At 37.5% G+C, this 26,277-nt stretch overlaps 1 protein-coding gene and 1 pseudogene across 3 annotated transcripts; one reads left to right on the forward strand and one right to left on the reverse strand.

Moving 5' to 3' along the window:
* Window positions 1-4,554, forward strand: part of LOC102993831 (importin subunit alpha-8-like) — a 74,341-nt pseudogene extending 69,787 nt beyond the window's left edge.
* A 6,169-nt stretch (window positions 4,555-10,723) lies between these two features.
* Window positions 10,724-25,953, reverse strand: DSEL (dermatan sulfate epimerase like). Of its 3 annotated transcripts, none has more exons than XM_007118829.4 (2): window positions 22,160-25,953; window positions 10,724-13,944 (listed from the first exon to the last, which is right to left on the reverse strand). In XM_007118829.4, the coding sequence occupies exons 1-2, from the start codon at window positions 25,244-25,246 to the stop codon at window positions 13,639-13,641; spliced, it is 3,393 nt and encodes a 1,130-aa protein (XP_007118891.1). In that variant the 5' UTR covers window positions 25,247-25,953; the 3' UTR covers window positions 10,724-13,638. The 3 variants fall into 3 exon arrangements, with proteins under 3 accessions (XP_007118891.1, XP_007118892.1, XP_007118890.1); XM_007118830.3 differs by having other exon boundaries at window positions 13,855-13,944; window positions 22,167-25,953; XM_007118828.3 differs by having other exon boundaries at window positions 13,857-13,944; window positions 21,599-25,953.
* Between the last annotated feature and the right edge of the window lie 324 nt (window positions 25,954-26,277).

Raw genomic sequence — 26,277 nt, forward strand, 5'->3', positions numbered from 1 at the left:
ACTCAATGTAATGGGATGTATGAGAATAGAATTTTAAAAAGAGTGGATATATGTATATGTATAACTGACTCACTTTGCTGTACACCAGAAACTAACACAACATTGTAAAACAACTATACTCCAATAAAAAAATAATTAAAAAAAAATGAACTCAGGCATGTAAATGTTGAGTCATAGTTAGAAAGCCTTCTCCTGTGCCCAGGTTGAAGAAAAGATTCTAAAGTAATCAGATAACTCTAACAAGGAGACATTTATCCTAATGCTTTCTCAAATATTTATTTTCTCCAATTCTCATTACATTTTAGTTTTTTTAAGAATTTACAATCTATGCTCTTACTTTTTCCCATATTTATTGAGATGCAATGGGCATATAACATTGTATAAGTTTAAGGTGGACAACATGATGTACATGTTTGAGAATATGTACATATTGAGAAATGAGTGCCTACCATGGTATGGTTAGTTAACACATTCACCACCTCACATAGTGATCATTTTATTTTTGTGGGGAGAACATTTAAGATCCCTCTTAGCAACTTTAAAGTATATAATAGAGCGTTGTTAACTATAGTCCCTATGTTGTACATTAGGTTCCCAGAACTTATGTTATAACTGAAAGTTTGTACCCTTTGATCACCTTCACCCATTTCCCCCGTCCCCATTGCCCTGGCAACCACCATCTACTCTCTATTTCGATGAGTTAGACTTTTTTAGTTTCCATATATAAGTAATATCATACAGTATTTGACTTTATCTGACTTATTTCTCTTAGCATAATACCCTAAGTTTCATCCATGTCATTGAACATGGCAGGATTCCTTCTTTCTTATTACTGAATAATTTTCATATATATATATATTTGTCGCATTTTCTTTATCCATTCATCTTTTGACAGATACTTGTGTTGTTTCCGTGTTAACTATTGTAAATAATGCTGTAATGAACATGGGGGAAGTGTGCAGATTTCTCTTCGAGACACAGATTTCTTTTCCTTCAAGGTATATGCCCAGAAGTGGAAATGCTGGGTATTATGATAGTTCTATTTTTAATATTTTGAGGACCCTGCATATTGTTTTCTATAGTGGTTGCACCAATTTACATTCGCATCAACTGTGTACATGGGTTCTCTTTCTCCACATCCTTGCCAGCCCTTTATAAGTCTTATGTTTTAGTAGTAGCCATTCTAACAAGTGTGAGGTGATATCTCATTGGGTTTTGGTTTGCATTTCCCTGATGATTAGTGATGCCAACTACATTTTCATGTACCAGTTAACCATTCTCCTTTGGAAAAATAACCTATTTAGACCATTTGCCCATTTTTTAACCAGATTTTTTTTTACTATTGAATTGTACAAGTTCCTTGTATAGTTTGGATATTAACCACTTGTCAGAGATATAGTTTGCAAATATTTTCTTCCATTCTGTAAGTTTCCCTTTCATTTGGTTGATTGTTTCTTGTGCTTTGCATAACTTCTTAGGTTTATGTAGTCCTGCTTGCTTATGTTTTCTTTGTTGCTTGTATTTTCAGTGTTATATTTAAAATATCATTGCCAAGGCCAATTCAAGGAACTTTCCCTATGTTTTATGTTCCTCTTCTAAGAGTTTTAGAGTTCCACGCATTACATTTAAGTCTTTAATCCATTTCAAGTTAATTTTGGGGAGTGATGTAAAATAAAGGCCCAATTTCATTCTTTTGCATATGAATATCCAGTTTTCCCAGCAATATTTATTGAAAAGATTATCTTTTCAATAGTAGCCTTGGTTCCCTTGACAAATATTAGTTGATCTTATATGCATGGATTTATTTCTGGACTCTTGATTCTGTTCCATTGTCTATGTGTACGTTTTTATGCCAGTAACAATATTGTTTTCATCCCTGTAGCTTTGTAATATACAGTTGACCCTTGAACAGCATGGGGGATAGGGGTGCTGACCCACTCACTGTCAAAAGTCCGAGTATGGCTTTACAGTTGGCCCTCCATATCATTGGTTTCGTGGATAAGACTATGGATTCAGCCAACCACAGATCCTGTAGTAATGAAATAATGTATTTTTTAAAAAATCCAAACATAGGTGGACCAGTTCAAACCCATGTTGTTTAAGGGTCAGCTTTAGTTGGAAATCTGGAAATGTGATGCTGCCAGCTTTGTTCTTTCTCGAGATTGCTTTGAGTATTCAGGCTCTTTTGTGGTTCTATTTGAATTTTAGGATTTTTCCATTTCTGTGAAACATACCATTGCAATTTTGACAGGGATTTGCACTTAATCTATAAGTGGCTTTGGGTAGTATGGGTATTTTAAAAATATTAATTCTTCCAATCCATGAACATGATAAACTATATCAGTTATTTAAGTCTTATTCATTTTCTATCATAAGCGTCTTATAGTTTTCAGTGTACAGATCTTTCACCACCTTAGTTAAATTAATTCCTAAGTATTTTATTATTTTATATGCTATTGTGAAGGAATTGTTTTTCTTATTTCTTTTTCAGATATTTTATTGTTAGTGTGTAGAGATGCAACTGATACTTTTGTGTTGATTTTGTATCCTGCAACTTTACTGGATTCATTGGTCATTTTCAAGTTTTTTTGCTGGAGTCTTTATGTTTTTCTATATATAACATCATGTCATCTGCAAGCAGAGATGATTTTACTCCTTTTCTGATTTAGATGCCTTGTCTCTCTTTTTCTTGCCTGATTGCTTCTGACTAGTACTGTGATGACTAGGAGTGGTGAGAGTGGGCACCCTTGTCTTCTTGTTCCTGATCTTAAAAGCTTTCAGTCTTCCACCATTAAGTATGATGTTAGCTTTGGGCCTGTCATATATAGACTATTAATGTTCTTGCATATTCCTTTTACACCCAATTTATTCAGGTTTTTATCACGAAAGGAATTGAATTTTGTCAAATGCTTTTTCTGCATCTACTGAAATGATCATATGATTTTAATTCATTCTGTTAATGTGGTATACCACATTTATTGATTTTTGTACGTTGAACCATCCTTGCTATCCAAGGATGAATCCCAGCTGATCATGGTATATGATCCTTTTAATGTGCCATTGAATTCAGTTTGCTAATTTTTTTTTTTTTTTTTTTTTTGTGGTACGCCGACCTCTCACTGTTGTGGCCTCTCCCATTGCGGGGCACAGGCTCCGGACGCGCAGGCCCAGCGGCCATGGCTCATGGGCCCAGCCGCTCCGCGGCATGTGGGATCTTCCCGGACCGGGGCACGAACCCGTGTCCCCTGCATCGGCAGGCGGACGCGCAACCACTGCACCACCAGGGAAGCCCAGTTTGCTAGTATTTTGTTGAGAATTTTTCATTTGTATCAGGGATATTGGCCTGAAGTTTTATTTTCTTGCAGTGTTCTTTTCTGGTTTTGGTATTAGGGTAATTCTGGCCTTGTAAAAGGAGTTTGGGAGCATTCCCTCCTCTTTTATTTTTTGGAGAAGTTTGAGAAAGATTGGTGTTAATTATTCTTTAAATGTTTGATAGAATTCCAGTGAGATCATCTGGTCCTAGACTTTTATTTACTGGGAGTTTTTTCGTTGCTGATTCAATCTTCTTATTATTGGTCTTTTCAGATTTTATATTTCTTCATTGATTCAATCTTAGCAGGATACATGTTTTTAGCAATGTATCTATTTCTTTGAGGTTGTCCAGTTTATTGGTATATAATTGTTCATCATAGTCTCTTAGGATCCTTTGTATTTCTGTGGTATTAATTTTAATTTCTCTCCTTTTACTTCTGCTTTTATTTATCTGCGTCCTCTCTCTTTTTCTTGGTAAATAAAACCTAAAGTTTTATCAATTTTGTTTATCTTTTTGAAGAATTAGCACTTAGTTTTGTTAATCATTTCTATTGTTTTCCTATTCTCTATTCCATTTATTTCTATACTAATCTTTATTATTTGCTTCCTTCTTCTAAATTTGGGCTTAATTTGTTCTTTTCCTAGCCCCCCTTGAAATATACTGTTAAGTTGTTTATTTGAGATCTTTTTTCTTAATGTAGTCATTTATCGTTATAACCTTTCCTCATATAACTACTTTTGCTGTATCCCATGAGTTTTTATGTATTGTGTTTGTCTCAAGATATTTTTTGATATCCCTTTTGATATTTTCTTTGAGCAGTTGGTCTTTCAGGAGTGTGCAGTTTAATATCCAGGTATTTGTGAATTTTCCAGCTTTCCTCCTGTTAATTGATTTTTGTTGATTGGTTCAGCTCTGCAGATGTGCATAGCCAGTGGCTGGGATCTCTACTCAGATACCACTATAAGCAGGAATGCGGTCCACCAAGATCTGAACACTGGTTGCTGTTAAGTCCCACCCCCTTCTCCGTTTCTGATCCCCAGTTATTGAGCTCTGCATATTCTTCCAGTGATCCCCATGAAGTGAGACCGGAGTGGGGCCCCTGGAAAGTGCCCTGCAATGACAGGGAAGCTGAATATCCACCTTGGGCTTTTTTCCCCCACTGGATAACTTGCAGGCCCAGGGCGCCCTCTTCATGCCTCGATGTGCCAGCCTTGGGGCCCAGTTATGTGGTCAGAGTGTAGCCTCTCCCCTTACCCTTCTAATGCTGTCCCTTCTCAGTCTCTGGAGTCCAGAGGGCTGCTTCAGCCTCTCCCCGCCCAGGTTCTGGGATTCTCATAATGGTATTTTGTCTACGGATCATTGCTAGTTGTTCTTCTTGTGAGAGGGACTGAAGTCGGGAATGACCTTTGTCGTCACCTTCCTTGAGGACTGACTTGCGATGCACTGTGGTTGAGCCTCTGGACACAAATCTGGGTGTTGGTCTTCCTGTCGTGAGTGGCCTGCTGCCCTGCAGGCTGAAGTTGCTCAGCATGAGAAGGAGCTGAATTCCCTGAAGCAGAGGCTTGTGGCAGCTGTGTTGGCAGAGCCAAAGCTGGAGCCGAGCCAGAATGCATGGTTCTGGTATCGCAGCTGCCACCAAAGGCCGCCATATTCTCTTGTTGACTTTTAGTACAAAACCAATTTCATTCAATTAAGAAAAAAAAGCATGAATACTTTTGCTGCTAGTTGCAAAAGTTCAATCTCTTTTTAACAGCCTTATGTTAATATCTGAAAAGTAAGTTACCTACTACAATGCCTTATAAAGTAATATTTCAGTGACTCTCAGAGATATCCTAATCACCAATAGCAAGTAACCTAGGTTCATCTTTACTGAAAAATTTGGGCAAAATGTTATTTAGTCAATAATAATCTGTGCTCAGGAGGGCATGCATACATCATGAAGCCTCTAAATGATTCAATTTGGGAGTTACTTTTTCATTTATATGAAAGATGAAAAAAAAAAAAACCTAGGAAACAAAAGTGGCAAAGTTAATGATGACACCTGAGATTCATGCTATTCCTTTGCATTGAGTGTTCCAGTTCTTTACTGACGTGAGAGAGTACTTTCAAGGATATTTGTTTAACTGGCGTCTGTTTGAATAGGTATGAGTCTCCATGCTGAACGGTCCCTAAATGCTGTGAATAGTTATCACTAGCATATCAAAAAAACCCCAAAGTGTTTGGGAGATTTTTTTCTTTGTTTTATCTGCAGGTTTCCTCTGGAAGAGGCTGGAAAGGAGTATGTCCTGGGATATGAGTTTTATTTCAAGGTTACTGAAGTATCACAAGAGTACAGTCAAATGAAAAACTGATGTATAATATCCAGAGGGCACTGACAGCAAGATAACTCTATAGTTTCAGGAAACCTGAGAAATGATGACAAAGAAACATTTTACATCTAGTTTGTTGTTAGTGAGAATAAAAATATATTTTGACAGACTACCAACATTTTTGTCCAAGTTTAACTTTAAGTTAACTTATTTGTAACTATCTAATTCACAATGAATACCTATCATTTTGTGGTAATAAAGTCTCATATTCAAGAGATATGTAGTCTTTAAAACACAGATTTGTTGCCTAAAAAGTAATATAAAATGAAATACATTCAAGACCATTTAGGCTATTCATGTATTTTCCTTTAATAGTAAGTACTGGGGTGACTTTCAGGACATTCAGTACCAGTTTTGTCATTAACAATGTGCCAGTTAGAAAGATCACTCATGTTACTTAGGTATTATTTTCTTACAGCCAGACTAGGTGATCATAAAGATTCTTTTCAACTCAAAAATTCTTTCCTTCTACTTTAAGCCTGTCTACTATTTACTCTTGTCTACTAAATTGAAAACTCTAGTAAAGCAGCCATAAGATATATGAATTAATAAATAATCACACAAGAAAATAAATTAAAAAGTGAACACACATGTTCTCATCACTCAGCTTAAGAAAGTAAATATTATTTTATGTTTATAAACCCCTGTGTGGCTCTAAGCAAGTTAGCCTTATATTCAATGGCTAAAACTGAGCCAGAAGCCTGCATGTTTACTCTCAGCTGCTGTCAACAGCAGGGAGACAGAATTTGCAGTTTGAGTTTAGCCAGGTTAACCTTTAAAAATGAAAGGTTATGTACTCCCTGTAAATTTAATCCTAGAGGAATAGGAGGGGAAATATATTTGAAGAAATAAAGGACAAAATTTTCCTCAATTTGGTGAAAGACATAAATTTACAGATTTAAGAAATTCATCAGTCTGAAGCAGAATAAATACAAAGAAAACAACCTGTACTCACATCATCATCAAACTGTTGACTATCAAGCTTAAGGAGAAAAATCTTCAAAGGAGAGATTTTTAAAGAACATTTTAAAAGTACATGGGAGAAGTGATATGAATGCAGACTTTACATCAAAAATAGTGGAAGACAGAAAACAGTGTAATAACATTTCAAGAGTCTAGAATATTTTTAACCTAGATTTTTATGTCCAGTGAAAATATCTTTCAAAAAGTAAAGCAAAATGAAAATATTTTCCAATGAAAGAGAGACAGAGAGAGAGAGAATGCTTTGTCAGCATATCTGTACTGCAGGAAATTTAAAGGAAATCCCACAGGCTGAAGAGAAATTAGTAACGATATATATATATTATGAACTAAATTGACCTAAACAATTATAAAATATTTCACTCGACAGTATCAGCATATTCATTTTTTCCAAGTGCACAGAGCACATTTATCAAGACAGACCATACTCTAGGCATAAAGGAATGCTCAGTAAATATAAAAGGATTGAAATCATACAAAGCACCTTCCCTAACCACAATGAAATTAAATTATAAAATAAAGGAAGATTAGAAATGAAAACTCTTAAGTATTTGAAAACTAAACACACACTTCTAAATATCCTGTGGTCAAGTAAAGAATAATAAAGAAAGAATCAAAAAGTCTAAGAGCCAAGAGCACTTAGCCTAGTCATGTCTGGGTCTGCTGCAGTGTAGCCCTTTTAAAAGCAGCCAACATAGAGCACCCAGAAGTAAAAAGCTAAAGGAAACTAGGCGGTAGGAAAATCCTATCCTAAGAACAAAATACAAAATAGTAAATCAGGAGTGACAATGGTTGTCAACTACATTCTTGATGTACTACTTCCTTTTTCATTCACAATACCTTAAAAAAAAATAAAACAACAACAAAAATGACAACCTAGCTCATTTTCTAAGTTTGGTACTAAGTACTTACTTTGCTTATTTTTGACCACTGGATGGGCTTGGAATTGGGTTGGGTTGTTTTCCGGCCATTTTATTTTTCTAGCTATTTCCTGGAATGATCTGTATCAGTTTCCTTATTAATCTTTCATTTTATCCATCCATAATTGTCATTTCATCATTTCATAAATAGTCGTTGAAAGATAGGAAGAAAAAAGGAAAAAAGAAGGAGAGAAGAAATTAAATGTCTCTATTTCTAAAATTTTAAAGAAAACTTCATAAGTCTAATTGTCTAAGGTCTGAATTACTTCCTCTGAAATATTTTTATATTAATGAAATAGATTTATTTGGAACTTTGTATTGGAAGTGCTGAATGAAAATGTGTTCACATTTTTAAGCTTTTAATATTTATTGCTATTTATTATTTATGAAAGTTCTGTGAAGAGAAGCAGTATTTAAAAGCCCAATTTGAACCATAATAATCAGAAGTGTGTGTGTGTGTGTGTGTGTGTGTGTGTGTATGTGCATAAAATGTTATTGTATAAATAGATAATATGTGTATATGTGGATATAAACATTAGATTGAATAATTTGAAATTACTGATATTTGATCACTGTTGACCTATTATAAAGACCATTTGACATAGTTCATTGGACTAGGTGGATATAAATTTTATTTAATATAAAAATAAGATCATTTTGTAGTTGTTTTGTAATCAATTTTTTAAAGCATAAGGATTTTTCTAATAAGCTAGTATGCATCTTCACTGATTTTTTTTCCAACTTTAAGAAGTTTTCATGTCCTGATATTATAAATGATGCTATAATGAACATCCTTTTGTATACATCTTTCTACATTTTTTTTTCTCTTTTGTTTTCCTGTGGGATAAAATGCTTGAAATGGAAGTAGTGGGCCAAAAGGTAAGCTCTGCTGGTGGAAGAGGGGAATCTATAAACTATCTGGCAAACATCCAACTTATTTTTAATGAAGAATACACATGTATATTACCAAAGCAGTAGCCAATAATTGATTCTTTGGTATATTCACCAAAATGGATTTTCTTTTTATTGGTTTATAAAGTAAGACACAATATTGATTTCTTTTTAAGTTGAATTTATATAGTTAATAATGAGATTTATGGTGTTCATATTTCTTAGTCAGTTGTATTTTTTTGACTTTCCAAATTGCTTTTTATCCAGGCAGATGTTGTTTTCTACTCCCATGCTGTGTAAACTAAAAAATAAACAAAAGAAACACAGTTTTGACATAACTTTAGAGTTAACATAAATTTGTGTCTATTAACTTGAGAGAAGGAAACTTTAGTGGGTTGAAAAAAGTAAGTCCCTTACCTGTGGCTGGGTACCAGGCTGCTCACTGTGGTGACTGCTGGTTTCTTTCCTGAAGGAGCCCAGGACATTTGTGAACGTGAAGTGACCCGTAACCAATCCCTCTTTTTCAAAATTTGAAAGTAGAGAGCCCTTGAAAGTTGGTTCAGCATGACCCTCAAAACAATTAAGTGTGCAAGAAAGGACAAGAAAATACCTGAAATAACGTTCCCCTGAGAGGGAATTTTAGGCTGGTAACCAGGCACAAAAAAAATGTCTAATGGTTTTTGCAAGGGATAGGGTAGGGGGGTGGGGGGGTGATTTCTGCATAATATAGACCTAATGTAGGCAGCTTTTCTAGACCCAAGAACAGTGGACCAGTAGGTTGTGCTTTTGAGAATAAAATTAAGCAAAAACAAAAAAGGAAATAAAAGGTGAATTAAAATGGACTGGCCTTTTGTACACGGGTCACCAATGTGAACTGTGCAGAAACAATATAAGCATGTGATTCTAGTCTCTGTAGAAAAGTGCCATTTGTTGAGTTGGACAGGACTTATCATCTACAGTGACACTTTATACCAGTGAGAAACAGGGAGAGTTTTGGTCACATGGGATTATAGTTCTTTCTTCATTTGTGTGGAAGTAGTCCTAAACCTTTTGATTAAATCCCAAGTAATTTTAGACTTTTTTTCCCCTGTATTTCTTTTTTTTCCCCCCATTTATTTAGTAATGGGAGGACAGGCCTTAAGTAGAAGTAATTTGGAAGCTAAGATATGAATTGTAAAATAAAAGGAAAGTGACAGTATTTGTACTTTGAATTGGTGAAACAGACTATCTGCTTTATGCATGTTCTATCACTTTTAACTTCTCTCTTTTAAAGTTGTAATCACTTTTGCTTACAGATATGTAAAATCTTTTCCACATTAAAGATATTAAATCTGTACTTGTGTATAGTAAAATCATGTTTTCTAATTGGTGCTCTTTTTTAATGCTGTTATTAGTTTGTTTTTCGATATACAGCAGAGCAAAGCTGTACTATTTAAATGCCTCTTACGGTAATAAACAATAAATCCAGTTTGCTCCTGGTGGTTTTGGCTGGTGGAGATTGACAAAAAATAATGGGGCATATAGTTAAAGATAAAGAAGAAAAACAACAGAAGTTAGAGGAAATAAAGGAAATATGTAAGATCAGGAGCCAGTTGTGCAATACCAAATAAACATAAAATATTAGGTAAGAACAAAAACAGCTAAAAATTAGTCTCTGACAAGGCAATTTAATTTGTGTAACTTATATAGAAGGTAATTTTTGGCCTATTATTGTCAATATCTACCAGCCAAAACCCACCAGGAACAGAAAGAAATAAGGCACACATACTCAGTATTAGGGATGGAAAAAACATGTGTAGGGGATGAATAATTAGAGGCAACAGAATGCATTTTGAGCAAATTTAGGTCGATAAATGTGAAAAAATTAAAAAAAAACCAAACAGGACAAATTCTTTAAAAACATAACTTGCCAAAATAGGCTTCAAAATAAATACATGAGGCGAGTAATATAAGCCTATAACCACCAAGTAAAATCTTATATTTAGTTAAAATGTTCCCACAAAGAAAACAGAATGCTCAGATGATTTTACAAATGAGTTTTAACAAACATTCTTGTATTAGATCATTTCAATCCTATGCAAACTCGCCTATAAAATATAAAAATAGGACATCCTTAACTTACTTTATGTGACAAGTATGTTGACTTCAAAATTAGACAAGTTTATTATGAGAAAATCACAATTACAAATGTTGATATAAACATCTTAAATTAATTATTAACAAACTCAATCCAGCAACAAATATAAATATAATGAATCATTCCCAGGCTGGTTTTATCACAGCAAGCCAAGTTTGGTTTAATCTCAAAAGAAAAAAATTTTCACAAAATACACTACCTTAACAGATAAAGGCAAAGAAACATAAGATTATCACAATAAATTCAGCAAAAGCATTGAATAAATCTCATCATGCTTTGATGATAAAAAGTCATTTATCAGCTGGGAGTACAAGGGAATACGATATCCTGATAAAGTGAATCTATGAAATACACACAGCATCCATTCATTTGCTCAGTGGTGAAATGTAGAAGCACTCCATTCACATTAGGAACAGTACAAGAATATTCACATTACCAGACTCACTCAGTATTTTACAGGACGTCCTAACAAATCCAGTAAGAACATTAAAAAGTTATAAGATTAAAAGGAAGGAAATATATTCTCATTACTTGAAGATTACAAAAGCATCTGTATAAGTATTTTGAAAAAATTTACAGGTAAATTATTAAATTAGTAAGAGGATTTATAAGTTCCCTGATACAATATAAATACACAAAAATCAATTGCATTTTCTATATACTATCATCAGTTAGAACATATAATTAAAAATAAATATCATCCACTGTAATAACAATATATAAAGTGCTCATACTTAAATCTATCAAAGGATTAAGAAATACTATATAAAAGCAGAGATATACCATGCTTATGAACAGGGATTAATGTAAAGCGGTCGATTCTCCCAAAATTGATGTAATGCATTTACCATTAACATTTACTGTTGTTTGCTTTGGGGCACTACAGAAACTAATTCTTAAATGCACATGGAAGAACAAAGCCTAAAGAAATGAAGAAAAAGAAAGGAAAAAGCCTTGCAGATTTCAAGGCTAACAAAATGACTATAGTAATTAAGATAGTGCGGTTTTGTCACTGGGTAATCGAATTTGCCAGAAGAATACAGTAGCGAACTCAGAAATCAGCTCACACAAAATATAAGGACCTGATGTGTAGTGAAGACGGCATTGAAGATTAGTGGAAAAGAAAAGGGTACTGAATCTCTTCAGTCTAGGACAGCAGGTTATTTATACGGAGAAAAAAATCTCAGAATAGACATAACAATTAATATAAAGCAGATTAAATATTTAAATATAAAAGACAAAATCTGTGGCAGGGACACTCTAAAATAAGCCCGTGCTTCCATCTCCTGGGATTCATGCCCCTGTGAAGTCCCTTTCCCTTGGGTGTGGGTGTAGGGGGACCTCTGACTTGCTTCTCACCAAAGTTGACTGGGTGTCACTTCCATGATTATGGTAATGTGTTAGCAGTTTCTCTATTGATTCTCTCATCTTGGCTTTTATGAAGTTACCTGCCAATGGGGAAGCTCACATGGCAAGTGACTCAGGGTCTCCAGCCAACAGCCAGAAAAGAACTGAGGCTTTTAGTCCAGCAACCCACAAAGAACTACATCTTGCCAACAACCACGTGAGCTTGGAAGTGGATGCTTCTCAGAGGAGATCCCAGGCCCAGCTACTTCATTGCAGCCACATAGAAGAGCAGAGGACGCAGTTCAGCCACGCCTGGATTCCTGACCATAGAAATTGTGAGATGATGAACATGTGCTGTTCTGAGCCATTACATTTGTGGTGATATTGTTTTGCGGCAATAGATGATGATGAGAAAATTAAAATGCTTGGAAGAAAATAGAGGAGAACATCTTCAGTGCCAAGACCTTAAGAAAGATTCTTTAATAAGATGCAACAAAGTACAAGCAGTAAAGAAAAACACATATTCGTTTACATTCAAATTAGGAACACCTGCATATCAAAATATATCACAAAAGTCATAGTAGAAAGATCATGAAAATATAAGCCAAGAAGTTATTCACGAGTATAACCAAAAAAGGATTAGTATTATTAATATACTATAAATGTCAATGAATCAATGAGAAAAAAAAGAATGCAATGGAAAAATGGATAAAAGACATGAACATGGATTTCATTTCACAAAAGAAACACAAATGGAAAAAGTAAGGAATACTGTGTGTGTGTGTGTGCACGTGCGCGCATGAGTGCGCTTGCTGCACGCGTGTGCTATGTTATTAACAGAACTGCAAAAAAAAAGTAACACTCTTTTACCCCACTAGACAGAAAAACATCTAAAAGTATGAAAATGTCAAGTACAGGAGAAATTTTGGAGCAACACCAACTTTTCTACAATGGCTAGAGTATCAATTTGTACAAACAATCTGTAAAAATAATAATTTGGTACCAAGAATAGTTGAGGATGTGCTTTGAGCCCTCAATATATATACTAGGCTGGAGTGCGGCTGGGTGGGAAGGTTCTAGGTACAAACAAAAACACAATGACAAAATTCTTGTATATGTGCATTATACAGCATCTATAAACAGTTTTATATATAAAGTTTGAAATTGCAAAAATTAAAAATATTCCCAAAATCCAACAAGATGAAAGATACATAAAGTATGGTATTTCGGATAATAGCATATATTGGAACCTACCACAATGAAAATAAGTGATGTCCACCTACAGACATCAACATGCATTAGATAAAATTTTGAGCAAAGAAAAGCAAGTTGCACAAGAATATATGCAGTGTGTTACTGTTTACATAAAGTATACAAACATGCAAAAATATACAATATGTTGATAAGGATAGAGACATATGTGGTGGAGCTATAAAGAAGAGCAAGGGGATAGTAAGCACAAAATCCAGGATAGACGTTACCTCTGGGATCGCTGGTGAGAGCAGGAGGATACGGTAATGGAAAGTCCGATATATATGCTTTGTACCATATGATAGAGTGTGTGAGTATAGGAATTCTGACTCTAAGTCCCAGCTCTGGCCACAGTTACTTATCAATATCGTAGAGGAGGGCTTCTGGGAGGGTCAGCACATGTTTTCAGTGTCAGCATATTGGCATAACCTATCTTGCATATCCATAATAACTACAGTTTGATAAGTAGGGGGCAGTAGAGCTGGCATATGCAAGAATCAGCAAAATAGTGTCTTCTAATTTGCATACAGTGAACCTCAGCAGGGGTGTGGACAGCAATATACAAGGAAAACCAATGAAAGAAAGAAAAGGACTTTCTCTCTTCAGTAGTATGAACCCTACTATCATAGATCTGTGGCACCTGGTCCCAATGCAGAGGTGCATGCTCTCTTGCATTCCTTGCTGGAAGGCTGAGTTTCTGGCTGGAGGCTCTGGAGTTTGCTCCTCAGTTGTCATCTACAGGCGTGGAAAAGAGAAAGCATCCAGACTTACAAAGCACCAAGCAGAGGATAAAGGACCGTAGAATTTTACCCCAACCCGAAGAATATGTGTGAATGACACATGAATTAAAAGAAAATAATATTCTGTAAAGATGAGCTAATTTTATATTGATAAAATCATTTGTTATGTACGGTTTTAAGGTATATAATCATGATATGTGTAATTTGGATATGCTACTTCAGATTGGTCCTCTCTTATTCCATCATAGCCAGTGGAGTAAATGTCATGTTCACACATAGTCTTAGACACCCCTAGCTTTTATGCATATTTCATAATAAATAAGTGGAAAAATTAAAATAAGAAAAATACAATGATTACAATCTATAACATCATAATTATGTATCTACTGAATGAAGGTATGAACATAAAATTATGATTAATGTTATACAAATGACACTTGTAACGTGAAATAAAATTTCAAGTAACAGCATCATACTTAAATTCAAAAAAGTCTCTATCTCAATAAAACTCAGAAGGAAATATGATATTCTCTGGAAAAACTCAAACCGTGACTCTAGAAATAATGAAAACATTGAAGTACATGAAAATTTGAATAAATTTTTCTCTTAAAACGTGAACATGAAAACAGTATTTCCAAATTAATATATTAATTACATAACTGTGATTTTACATGTTTGTGCAACTCAGCTGATATATGAAATACTAAAATAGGTGCCTATTTGGTCTACATACTATGTATGCTCAAATTCTCTGGAAACATTTTAATATTTTCTTATTGGGAAAATGGTGCATCACATTACGTATGGGTTTGATATATAATGAATTGGAGATGATCACAAAGAGGAAACAAGTATCGTTCTATTAATTTTCACATGTGATTTTATTTAATCCTTATATCAACTCTGGGGGAGTTTTATAGATGGGGAAATGGAGATTTAAAATTAAGAAAATTGCCCAGCACGTCACAGCTGGTCATTATTTACTGACCTAGGGATTGGTATTCAGTTTTATCTAATTTCAAAGTTCATATAATATATAAAATTGTTGTGAATATAACATTTTTAATAGAAATCTCCCTCTTCAAATTAATCAAGGAAATGGGAGAAAGGTGCAAACAAACCTTGTGAAAAACCCACCAGTGCAATCTGTTGGTTATACACAGAAGACCTTCCACCTCTTATGATAATGGAATCCTACCAAGTTCTTATGTGTGTATACAAGCAACTACCTTTTAACTCATGTGTTCGACAATGGGATTTTTGAGAGTTTTATAATTAATGTGGGGTGAAAGATAAAGTATAACTGAATGTATGTACATTTCATTTTGGTAAACCTAGAGAGAAATAACACGAGTTCCTTGGCGCACGAAAGCCCACTGCAAGCGTGCTGTGCTCTAGTTGGCACTGAATTAGCCAGGGCGCCCACGTTAATGTCTGGAGTAAAAATGAAGAGCAAAAATCACCTATTTTGTTTGTGTAGGGTTAACTTTTATTAACTGCATTATTTATATGCAGTTGTCTTTTCATGGGTATTTTATGGAAGCAATTTCATCACTTCTTGGCTGTATTGTGTTCTTATTTTAAAACCCCAAGAACTTTAAACAAATCTACAACAAAATTAATCTTTTGAAACAAGCAAAGGAATAAATGAATACATAATTAAAACAATAAATAAATACTGATAAAATTGGGCAGTGATATTTCATTGTAGTATAACAAAGGCTGGGAGCATCATTTGCATTATGCAGTGAATAAGGTAAGAAGTGCCTTCAGCATTGTTCATAGAAGGATGTCAGATTTTAATGCAGAGATTAGAGATTTTATGTTGTTCATTTACTAAATGAGAAAAGTGACAGTGATGGGAGCTGAATTAACTTCCAAAAGAAGAAATGGAGAGCATCATGGATGTCACATGTGCATGAACGTTTGCTTCCTTAAATCATTAGGAACAAGGTATGGGGTATATGGTATATGGTATATACCCCATGTTTGGAAATAGAGAGGAAGACAATATATGGGAGAGCACCACATTACCTAGGAAGTTGGAAAACCTGAGACACTTAGGTAGAATTCATCAGTGTTAAGACACTTGAAAGAAAAATTTCATCTCAAGAGTCACAGCAATACAGAAGTAGTTTAAAGAAATAAAACAGAAAGAGCAATTGCAATGTACTGTAGAAAAGATTTGCTCAGATTACAATTTATCCTTTTTTCTCAAGTTTTAGCTATAATAAGGTTTCAAAGAGAATCTTAAATAGTTCATACAATAATGAACACAATTGTTATAGGGATGATTCTCCTTGTGCACCTTACTTTGTGTTCAGATTTCGGTTCAGAGTTCCTTCCTACCATTCTTTGCTCCTTTGTTCCTTCCCTCCCTCCTTCCCTTCCCTTCCTTCCTTTTGGTATTATTTACATGGTAGGGAACAGAACAGGTTGGATTTTTTTTTTCCCAAAATGAATTCTTTTAAAATATATTTGATTGACTGTCAGCTCCATAGGTTTTGTTCACTACTGCATTCTCAGGATTGGTTAGCTGCGCCTGGTAATGTGGATCTGGAGGTGCTGAGAGGGGAGGGAAAGGAAAAGGAGGTGCTACTGGCCAGATGGAGCCTGGATGAAATACACTGAGGTATCCTCCTTCGTACTGTTACTACTAGCAGTGATCTGCACGCAGCCCAGTCAGACCGCACTCACACATCATTTTCTCTTCAGGGCATCCCTTGATATTCAATTATGGACCACATTTCTTTGTGATAAATGTGCTGGGGTAGTTAAGTGAGCGGGGGGAATTGGGAAAGAGCAAGTGTCAGCGGTTTTGTTCTGTTTGCGCTTCTCTTTTGCAAGGGCTACTCGTTGATGGGACATCCTGTGACAACTATAGAGTCAAACCTAATGAGGAAAAGCACAGGTGGTGATCTCTGTCCAAATTTACCGAAACTCCATAACTACTCCCTTTCCTCATAACCACTTTTTCAGAGATCAATCCTGTCTACTACAGAGTAGATAACACTTTGCAGTGCCTTTCCTCGGGTGGTAATGGCTACCCGGCATGCCCTTCCTCTCCTCCTCTTCTTGATGAATTCTGCAGAGACCATCAGTTCTTCAGGGCAGGGTCAGAGTCAACCAGTTTTTGTGTTCTCCCTCATGCTAATCAATATCTTGACAGTAGATACCCCAAAATTACTGTGAATAAGTGAATTGATAACGGAATTGTAAACCTGCTCCAAATTCCTTCACAAAAACATATTCCCTAGGAGAGAATATGGGCTTCAGATTAATCTGTAAAATGAATACCAGTGAGTTGTTGTGAAGATCGTAATGATATACATGAAAACCTTACGGTTCTGTGCAGCACATACTAAGAGACTAATTCATGATAGATCCTTATCTTTCTTACAGAAAAAGTCTGCACTCTGCCAACGCTGTGCACCACCTCCTAGAGTACCTCAAGGGACCTGCAGATCTCTTCCTTTTAGAGATCTCCTGCCTGAATAGATATCCCACCAGTGGCAGGAGGGGCAGATGTGGAGCACAGGTGCATAGTACGGGATGTTCTTGCCACTTAGTAAGTTGGGATGATGTACACAGAAGAGTGAAATGGACTGAGGGCAAGTCAAAGACAGGACTTGGAATTAAGATAAGGGAGTAGAGGCACGGCTCACCCATCACTGAAGGGTGCTAGTGGCTGAAATTGTGGGACTGCATTTTCCAACTCAGCTCCATACAGAATCTTAACACAGTTACCCAAAGTCCTAAAGAAAAGGGCTATTACAAATTATCCCAACCATAGCCAAGTTGCTTTAGCTTTTTATTTGTTTATTAATAGAAGAGTTGTGTTATATATATAGCTCGAATAAACTGGTCTATGGTCTTCAGTACAGGTTTTCTTTGCTGCATAACTGGATAGAAAAACAAAAATCAAAAACAAAAACAAAACCCCCATGGTGCGCAAGGCTTAGCCGAGCCTATCTTTGGAAATAGAATTAAACATGTTACTTGGACTAAACACAAGCTCATCTAAATTATAGCTCAAGCAGCTACAAGTTAACTAGAGAATGTGAGAATCTACTGTTTGATGTTCCTACCATCCTTTGTGCAAAAAAAAAAAAAAAACAAATCAGTCTAGTTCTTAAAATATTATTTGGATTTTTCTGCCAACATGAAGGGAAATAGAGATATTAGTCAAGTACTGAAAACACTGCCTTAGCAGCTATTTTGACATACTTTGGTTTACATTGAAATAAGCAGTAGGTAGCCCGCATATTAAATTCCTTGATCTGTCTTAGAATATTAGGCTCCCTTACCTCTGTAAGTGGTATTATAACATACTGCCTTCTATTCACATTTTTCGCTAAATTAGTGATATTTTTGTGATTATGATCAGAGTTAAGTCAATCAAACAGATTCTAAAACCACTGTTAATGTTTACTTATAGATAACTGAATGTGATAGACTTTATATCAAGAACGTCTAGGACCTATGATGCACCAAACTCTGCTGATAAATGACACCAATCAAAAGTCAGTGGCAGACGGAAGGGGTGGCGTTTCCACAAAAGGGGGAAAAAATTAAACATAACTAGTGTGTGTGGAGAGAGGTTCTTCTTAGGATATGAAGATATTTGTGCCAGACCCCATGCCATGGCTGGGTACTGGACATAAATAATTATCCCATTCTTGCCAGGCAACTTACAGTACTAAGTCTTCTGTTTGTCCAAAAAGCCAGCCAATCAAATGTCTAATATCGCGGGTTTAGGCTGAGTATGTATGAGTTGTCGTGCCGTCTGCCTAAAACTCGTGCCTTTCTGGGTTTCTAAAGATTACATTTAAGTATAATCATAGATTTATCTTCTTTCTCCTGAACAGATTCTCCCATTTCCTTCCTTTCTGGAATTGTCATTACAGTAAATTCATCTCTGGATATGGCCTGTTTCATCCTAAGTGAGTAATTTGCATTATTTCAAACTTTTGAAAACTAGATCAACATTACCACCACATTTATGTTACTTCTGTCAGCAAAACGGACATATTCTTTCAAAATTTCAACATTTAAATGATAGTATTTTAATAAAAGCTTTAATTCCAGTTGGGCCTAAATCCGGGGAAGTTAATGAGGAAAGGAATTGATTTTATGGAAAAGACATTTTGTAAAGTGTTTCCTTTGGAAGTGTCACATAGTGATAATCGTTGCTTTACTTATTTTCAAGATGATCAGAATAAAAGTAAGCGTAGAGTCTAGTCACATTTCTTCCCGGGATAACACCCTAGGAATGTAGGACTTAGACGTTCTGAGATTATAATTGAGATTATAAGGCAGGGGATCCCAAGCATGAACAAATGGACGCATATACAATGGCTGGGCCATCCCTCACCCATGTAAAACATTGCTCAGAAATAGAACCTGTGAATAGAAGTCTTCTCCCCCAGCTAAGTTTCCCTTGGGGTGGGAGTGGATGAGTAGACATGGAAATTCACCTTGACCTTGCTATGTTGTAAAAGTTAAGATACACTGTGAAGATCATCTTACGTGTGTTCCTTTCTTTAGCTATAAATAAGATATTCCCATATTGTCCCCATATCCGTTCACAGAGCTGCTCTTTCTTTTTCATTTTCTCTCCCCCAACTCCTCCACATACTCACCCTGGCTCTCTTCCGCCTGTGGGCACGTTTCTGTACAAAGTTAAAGGAAAGGCAGTGGTACAGTTTCTGCCTTCTCTGCTGTTACTTGCACACATTTGTAATTCTTACCTTGATCAGACCTAATATTACTTTCAACCCAGAGCCTTTTTATTTGATCTGATTTAAGATCACACATCCTGGGAATTGAAAGCAAGCACCGAGACTGACCAATAACGGCAACAGTGTTATCATCCATGTAGAAACGTTACATGCTTGTTGATAACCCTGAGATAGGACCAAGAATCTTCCTTGAGAACAACAGTGTGGATTCAGGTCTTCAGTTGCCCTCTCAACCTGTACTAATAGGATTTTCATTCATTTTGACACTGTAAAGAGAAAGCAGGGAAAGCTGCGTGAGGAAGCAGATATGGGGGGAGGAGGAGGAGTGGTCGGTCTGCTTTCACGCTGCAATGGAAGAAAAATGACAGCCCAGTTAGCTTTAGCTGGAATGTAACATATCCACAGCTTTATCACCCTGGAGGCACATTTTGACATAATAACAAACTACTGAGAAAGAACCACTTTTATCTGGGTCAGAATGACAGACTCCCGAGTGTTAGAGCATGGGGGACGGGGAGGGCGGGTGGAAACTACAGCCTGAAGCATTAGGAAGAAGACTGCAGTCTTTACAGAGATTTTCATCAAGTCTCCACACTGCCTAATAGTTTTCATCCAATACATTGTAATTACTCCGCTGGCTTCTAACGGCATAGCATTTTGATTTCAGAGCCTACCAAAATAAAATGAACCATACTTTATGACGACTATATTTATAATAAGATGCAGATGGTAAAGGAAACAGATGCCTCTGACATCATCTCTCATTCGCCTTCAACTTCTGCCGACACTGGCAGTCTGTGGAACCATTCAAAGGGATGAAAGATAAGTCAGGCAGTTTTCCAATTCTGTTTCCAGTCTAAAAACACACTGGCAGCAGTGGCACTGCTTTCTTTGAGTCATACAGTGATAATTCCACAAGGAGAAATCTGATTCTAAGGCTGTGTCAGACTCTGATGCAAAATGAATCATCAGGACAGAAAAAAAAAAAAAAAATTCCCACAAGTATAGGGAGTTTAGCCATTAGTAACTACTGACTGTTTTGCGTGACAGCGACAGAAAGAAGAGGGTGGGAGTGGTGATGGTGAACAGCTGCAGCTTCAAGGAAGCAAGAAAGAGAGTGTTTTAAAAAGACAAGCAGGTCTAAAATACCGTACCGGTCCTTGGCAGCCACCGTTCCAAGACTGATTCTTTATTACTTCTAAATAAAAAACTTTGAGGATTTTCAGATCATTGTTTCTGACCTCAAAAAAAAAAACCAAAAAACAAAAAAATCCATTCTGTATTTCCATCTATATTTTCCAGAAGGGATCCTATAATTCTGATAGGAGTTTTCTCCATTTCCCCAGTGATATCAGTGAACATTATACACAGTGAAAGGATATGTGTGTGTGTGTGTGTGTGTGTGTGTGTGTGTGTGTGCGCGCGCGCACGCGTGCACAAGATAAATGCGTTAAGACGCCTTCTGAAAAAAATAAGGAACTTTCGCAGTCCATCTTGAAAGCAACAGACGCTTGGGTAAAGCAGCAACTGCAAGGCCTTTAGCAGTGTGTGAGGTTCTGAGATAGATCAGCACAGTTACAGATGAAGGAGAGAGTTAGACAAAAACCTTTAAAATCTTCCTATCTCCCCTGACCACTGTACTATAACTTCATCTACGCCTCTGCAGCAGAAACATTTTAGCAGAAAAAATTCAGAAACAAAGGCAAGGAAAAGTGGTGACATAAAAATGAATCCTGCTAGGCCAAACAGGATGCTTATTTTTAAATAATCTCTCTGTGCAAGTAGCAAACTGATCACTCACTCACACACACACACACACACACAAACACACAGCACGAGAATATAAAACCTCTTCTAATTCATATCCACAAATTGGGTTGGAAATTATTAGTGCAAATTTCTGCTGACCTGCAGCATTTAGTCCATGAACTTTGGATACCCTAGACGAGCCATCAGCGTCCAGCAGATGCTTTCAATCAGTTTAATTTCATCTCTAGGCAAGTTCTGTTTCCAAACATTAGTATTAGTTGGTGATATTTCCCCTTCATAGGGAAGATAGAAAAGGTTCGTGGAGGTGGCAAACAATATTTGGTTTAAACTAGCAGGAGACAAAGGAATTCCAAGAAAGGCAAAAATCCTTTCAGTGGTTTTCTGAGGAAAATGCACAATGTCTTCAAACCTTATCACCTGGTAGCTGGTAGGCAGCAGGTCTGTGTTTATCCTCAGGGCCGCTGCTGTGTTTGCCAGCCACAAGTGAGCCAGCAGGGACACCGCGTGTGGCTTGGATTTTGCTAATTCTTTCCTCAGTGATTCATACTCGGAAGCATAGCCTGAATTTACGTTACATTTGCCTTTACCTCCGTCTATTTTAAACAATTTAGCTAAGTGCTCTGGTACATTCTTCAAAGAGTAAAGACTTGGTTTACTACTGTACAGCATCGAATAAATCCACGCCCGAGGGTCCCTCACCACGTACAAGGCCCTCATCGAAGCTCCTAAAACTTCGTGAAAGAAATGCAGCTTTAAGGTCCAGCTCCCACTGTTCAGGCTGAGCACGGGCCGCGCGCTGGGGTAGCGGACCAGGTGTCTCCTCAGAGCCCGAATGTATTCAGCGTCTCTATCAAAGGCGCCTTTCATTCTGCTTCTTTGTTCTGGCAAAGACTCTCTCCTTTTCAACTTCCTTTTTTTGTCCTTATTCGTGGTAAAATATTGGGCCAGTTTACCCCTGCTGGGTTCGTGCAGATGGATGTTTTGCAAATGGAGTTTTGTGTCTTGGACCAAGGACTGCAACCAGCCTCGGAGTAAACGGAAATGCCCACCGTGGACATCCGACGCCTTCCATTCACAGGCATCCACAAAGGAGTCGATCTCAAAGTCAGTTTCAGGGATGTCAATGTAGGCTGCGGGAACCCTGATGTAGAGAAAGTCACTGCTGTTGAAGAAGAGCTGTTTGAGAATTTCGGCTCCTGAGCCAGGCAGTGAGGTAATGACGATGTCAGGAAGATCGATGCGGTGCCCTGGGGGAGGCACAGGCTTCGCGCTCGCCTGGGCCTCCGGCCTCGCCCACTTTGCACAGATGGGCTGAGCGCAAGTGCTCCACACATCCACCAGCTCAACGAACCACAAGGCAATAACCAGGGTAAGGAGCCACCGCACTAGCTTTCTAAAAGAAAGGTAAAACCGCCACTGAAAAGTTAAGATCACCAAGCTGACGCACAAAATCAACCCCACTGCTACATTAAATTTAAATCCAAAGGGAAAAATCACTCTGTCACGTCTTACGGGCTTCACTATTGCCTGAGTGCCCAAACCAAATCGGGTTATTTGGACCTGATCAGCCACACTGGCAAAGCCGCCAAATCCCAGGTAATCGAACCTTGTTCTCAAGTTATGGTAGTCAGTGACTACGGAAACAACATGTTCAGTACTATTGACGTTGAGAGAAATCTGAAGTCCAGACTTGGAATTATCAATAAATCTGCAGCTGGAAACATTGACATATGGCCCATAAAAGACATACACGATTCTTGTGATTGTGGATTCCATCTGAAATGTAACATTAACAAACTGAGTCCACCGTTTCTTAAATTCAGCGGCTTGCTCTGCTTCCTGTATCCTAGCAATGGGGCTACTGCCACGATGATCAAACCAAAACATTTTGTAATGTGCGTCCCACACATCCATCATGGCGCCGTTATACCTGTTCATGAACCTATATGGGATGTACTTAAAATCAATATCCAGATTATGGAAGAAGGCACTGACAGATTTTATCGGGGAATCTTCTTGCCTCTCGACGTGATCAACAACTAGCAGCGTCTGAGAGTTTAAGAGAAGCAAAGCCCGATACACGCTTTTCAGCCTCATCGCTGAGGAATAAGCCGACGCCGCTTCCCCACTCACGAACACCATGTCCTCATGTTGAGAGGCGGTAATGATTTCCCCCGCTGCATCACCGGCCTCCTCGCCGGTCCACTTAAGCCACTGTGCACATTCTCCCAGCTGACCTTCCCAGGGCTTATTACACTGGCTTGTGGGTGATGGCGCAAACACCAGTACGTTGTTAAGGTGGCTCAGCTTGGGTCCATAGAGAGCTTCGGAAACAAATACCTGCCCGTTGGGGGCAAAAGTGAATGAGTTCTGATCTGGATGTTCATGTCCTGGGTTAAAGCTTCTCCACCCATCAATCCAGGAGTATGGCTGGAAGTGAACTATGTCATAGACAGCTCGCCCTCCTAGCTTCCCAGATTTAAAAGACACAAAGGTATTGGTCTGTGTATTTGGCAACCCAGCCCCGTAAGTGACAACACCCCAGTTAGGGAACGTGTGCATTTTTGCAGTACCATATTCCGCAGGAGGCCGTGGGGTGAGCTGGGGGTCATACCAGATGTATTCAGTGTGAAGAGTACTCCACCTCTGGGCAGTAGAGGGGACCATTGGTCCATCTTTAGGCCGGTGCCTTCTGATTTGCTGAGCTAACCAATTTCCAGCTCCGTTCTTTAAGACGAACTTATCCAAAAATACTAACTGGCTCTCGGGACCATAAAACCAATTATAATTGGAATCTGCTATACCCACAGTTCTTTGGAAGCCTGGCAAAAGCGTGGCATAATAGAACCAAAAGTGCATTTTTAACCAGTTATTATCCAAGTTGTTGATATTAAAATGGCGCTGGGCCAGAAAAACATACTGTGTGACTGACTTAGCCGTGTAGCTGCCATAGGCAACACCTTCATCCAAAGTACCATCGACAATATGATTCAACAGAAACATCATCTTTTCCATCACATCTACTACAACCTGTTTCCACAGATTTACTTTAGATCCTTTATCTACCCCAGTCACCAAGGCCCCAGTGAGTAACGCTATCATATTAGTAGCTTGGTGGTTATGAAGAAGTTGTTTGCCCCATGAGCGGACCTTGGAATACTCATACATTTCCTCAGTAATAACCCATATTTTTTCTAGGTATTTTTGCCTTCGATGATCATCTAATAAGTTATATAAAAAGTCAAAGGCAGTGGCAAAACCTGTTAAGGAATGGCCAACTGGAACCTCATCTCCTGGTGCATTCTCCACCAGCCAGTCTTTGTAGCCCACCATCCTGTCCATATATTCCAAAACAAATTCAAAGGCAACTTTGTCTTCCGGGCATAACAAACAGTACAGTGCTAAAGGGGGCAGATTGTTACCATAAATTTCATTCCACTTGGCAGCAAAATCAGCATGCTTGGGTGGAGGTAGGTAGTATGTCGGGTTGGACAGCATAACCGTCACTGCACTTCTGATAGCTCTAAAAAGATGCAAATGGCTTGTGCGAGACTTTTGCCTCATTGCTTGGATCTCTCCAGCATCAAAATATAAATGTGGATGAAGCATACTTTTCTTCAGCTTTTGGTTGGGTCTGAAATCTCGCACTTTCTGTGTCTTCAGCTGATCTCTGTCATCTGGGAAAACTGCCCAGTCAGAGGAATTGCTCACAGATTCTTCAAAAGTAGAGCAAGCAAACATCACTAACAGTAAAAATAAGAAATGTCCTGTAAACATTAACGCCATGATCCATCGGGGAGCTCCTTTCCTTAGGCATACATGTCAAACACAGTGCTCGATGTGTTTCCCATCTGCTGAGTATAAAACATACATTTAAGGCCTTGATAAAACACAGACTGTAAATCGGATATGCTGTGAAATCCAGCTGACATTCGGCGCATTCAAAGCAAGTACAGTTGCCAAAAAGAGAAAACTTACACTGTGGATCTGTTTGCCTGATGCAGTGTTGCTTCCAATAAAACTTCAAGGAACGTTAAAACCTCTAATTTTCCAATATCACACAGCGAACAGGGGTGGAGATAGTCAAAAATACCATGAATTCACAATTTACTTCCTTGACATAAATCTACCTAACACAAAGAGTCAAAAAACACACATTGTAAAAAAAAAAAAAAAAAAAAAAGAAAGAAAAAGAAAAAGCACTCCAAAATCCACGTTAAGGAGTCATTCCTGGAGCAGGAAACCATCACCAGGGGTAAGATCATCATACACGTCTGATGCCTTTGCCTGTGTGTGCTCAGAGAGAAGCTGACAAGGCACTGCAATTCTCGGAGCTGACTGGGTTGTTACTCCTCCTCTCAGCTTTTTACACTTTTTGCTTTTCTTCCTCCATTTTTGGGGAAAAAACATCCTCAACAAGTATTCAAAGTCCTACTTGGTTTTAGAACACTCAAGATTCCTGTCCTCATTTCAGATCTGTCTTTTTTCAGGCTTACTTACTCATCAGCCTATTATGACCCAGAGAAAGCATTTTCCCATCTTCTTTTATCAGCTTCATCGGTACAGCTATGAACATCTAATCTCTTCAGCCACCTAGATACTTCTCTTCCAATCATGAAGTAACCACCAACTGGGAAAGAAAACTCCCCTTTCACCAACAGTGACGTGTCTTTTCTGTGTCCTTTTTCATGACACTCCTTTCTGGGGGAAAAACAAAACAGAAATTCTCTGAGGCTACAAGTATGCTGGGAGTGGACATAAACAGAAGATTTAAATGTTCTAACGTCTCCTGATAGAAATTTTAGAATCACAATAAG

Source organism: Physeter macrocephalus, chromosome 19, assembly GCF_002837175.3.
Source record: "Physeter macrocephalus isolate SW-GA chromosome 19, ASM283717v5, whole genome shotgun sequence".
In the NCBI taxonomy this organism is placed as follows: domain Eukaryota; kingdom Metazoa; phylum Chordata; class Mammalia; order Artiodactyla; family Physeteridae; genus Physeter; species Physeter macrocephalus.

Excerpts from the sequence above, each read along its gene's own strand:
- DSEL (XM_007118828.3), bottom strand. The coding sequence starts at position 25,246 with ATGGCGTTAATGTTTACAGGACATTTCTTATTTTTACTGTTAGTGATG.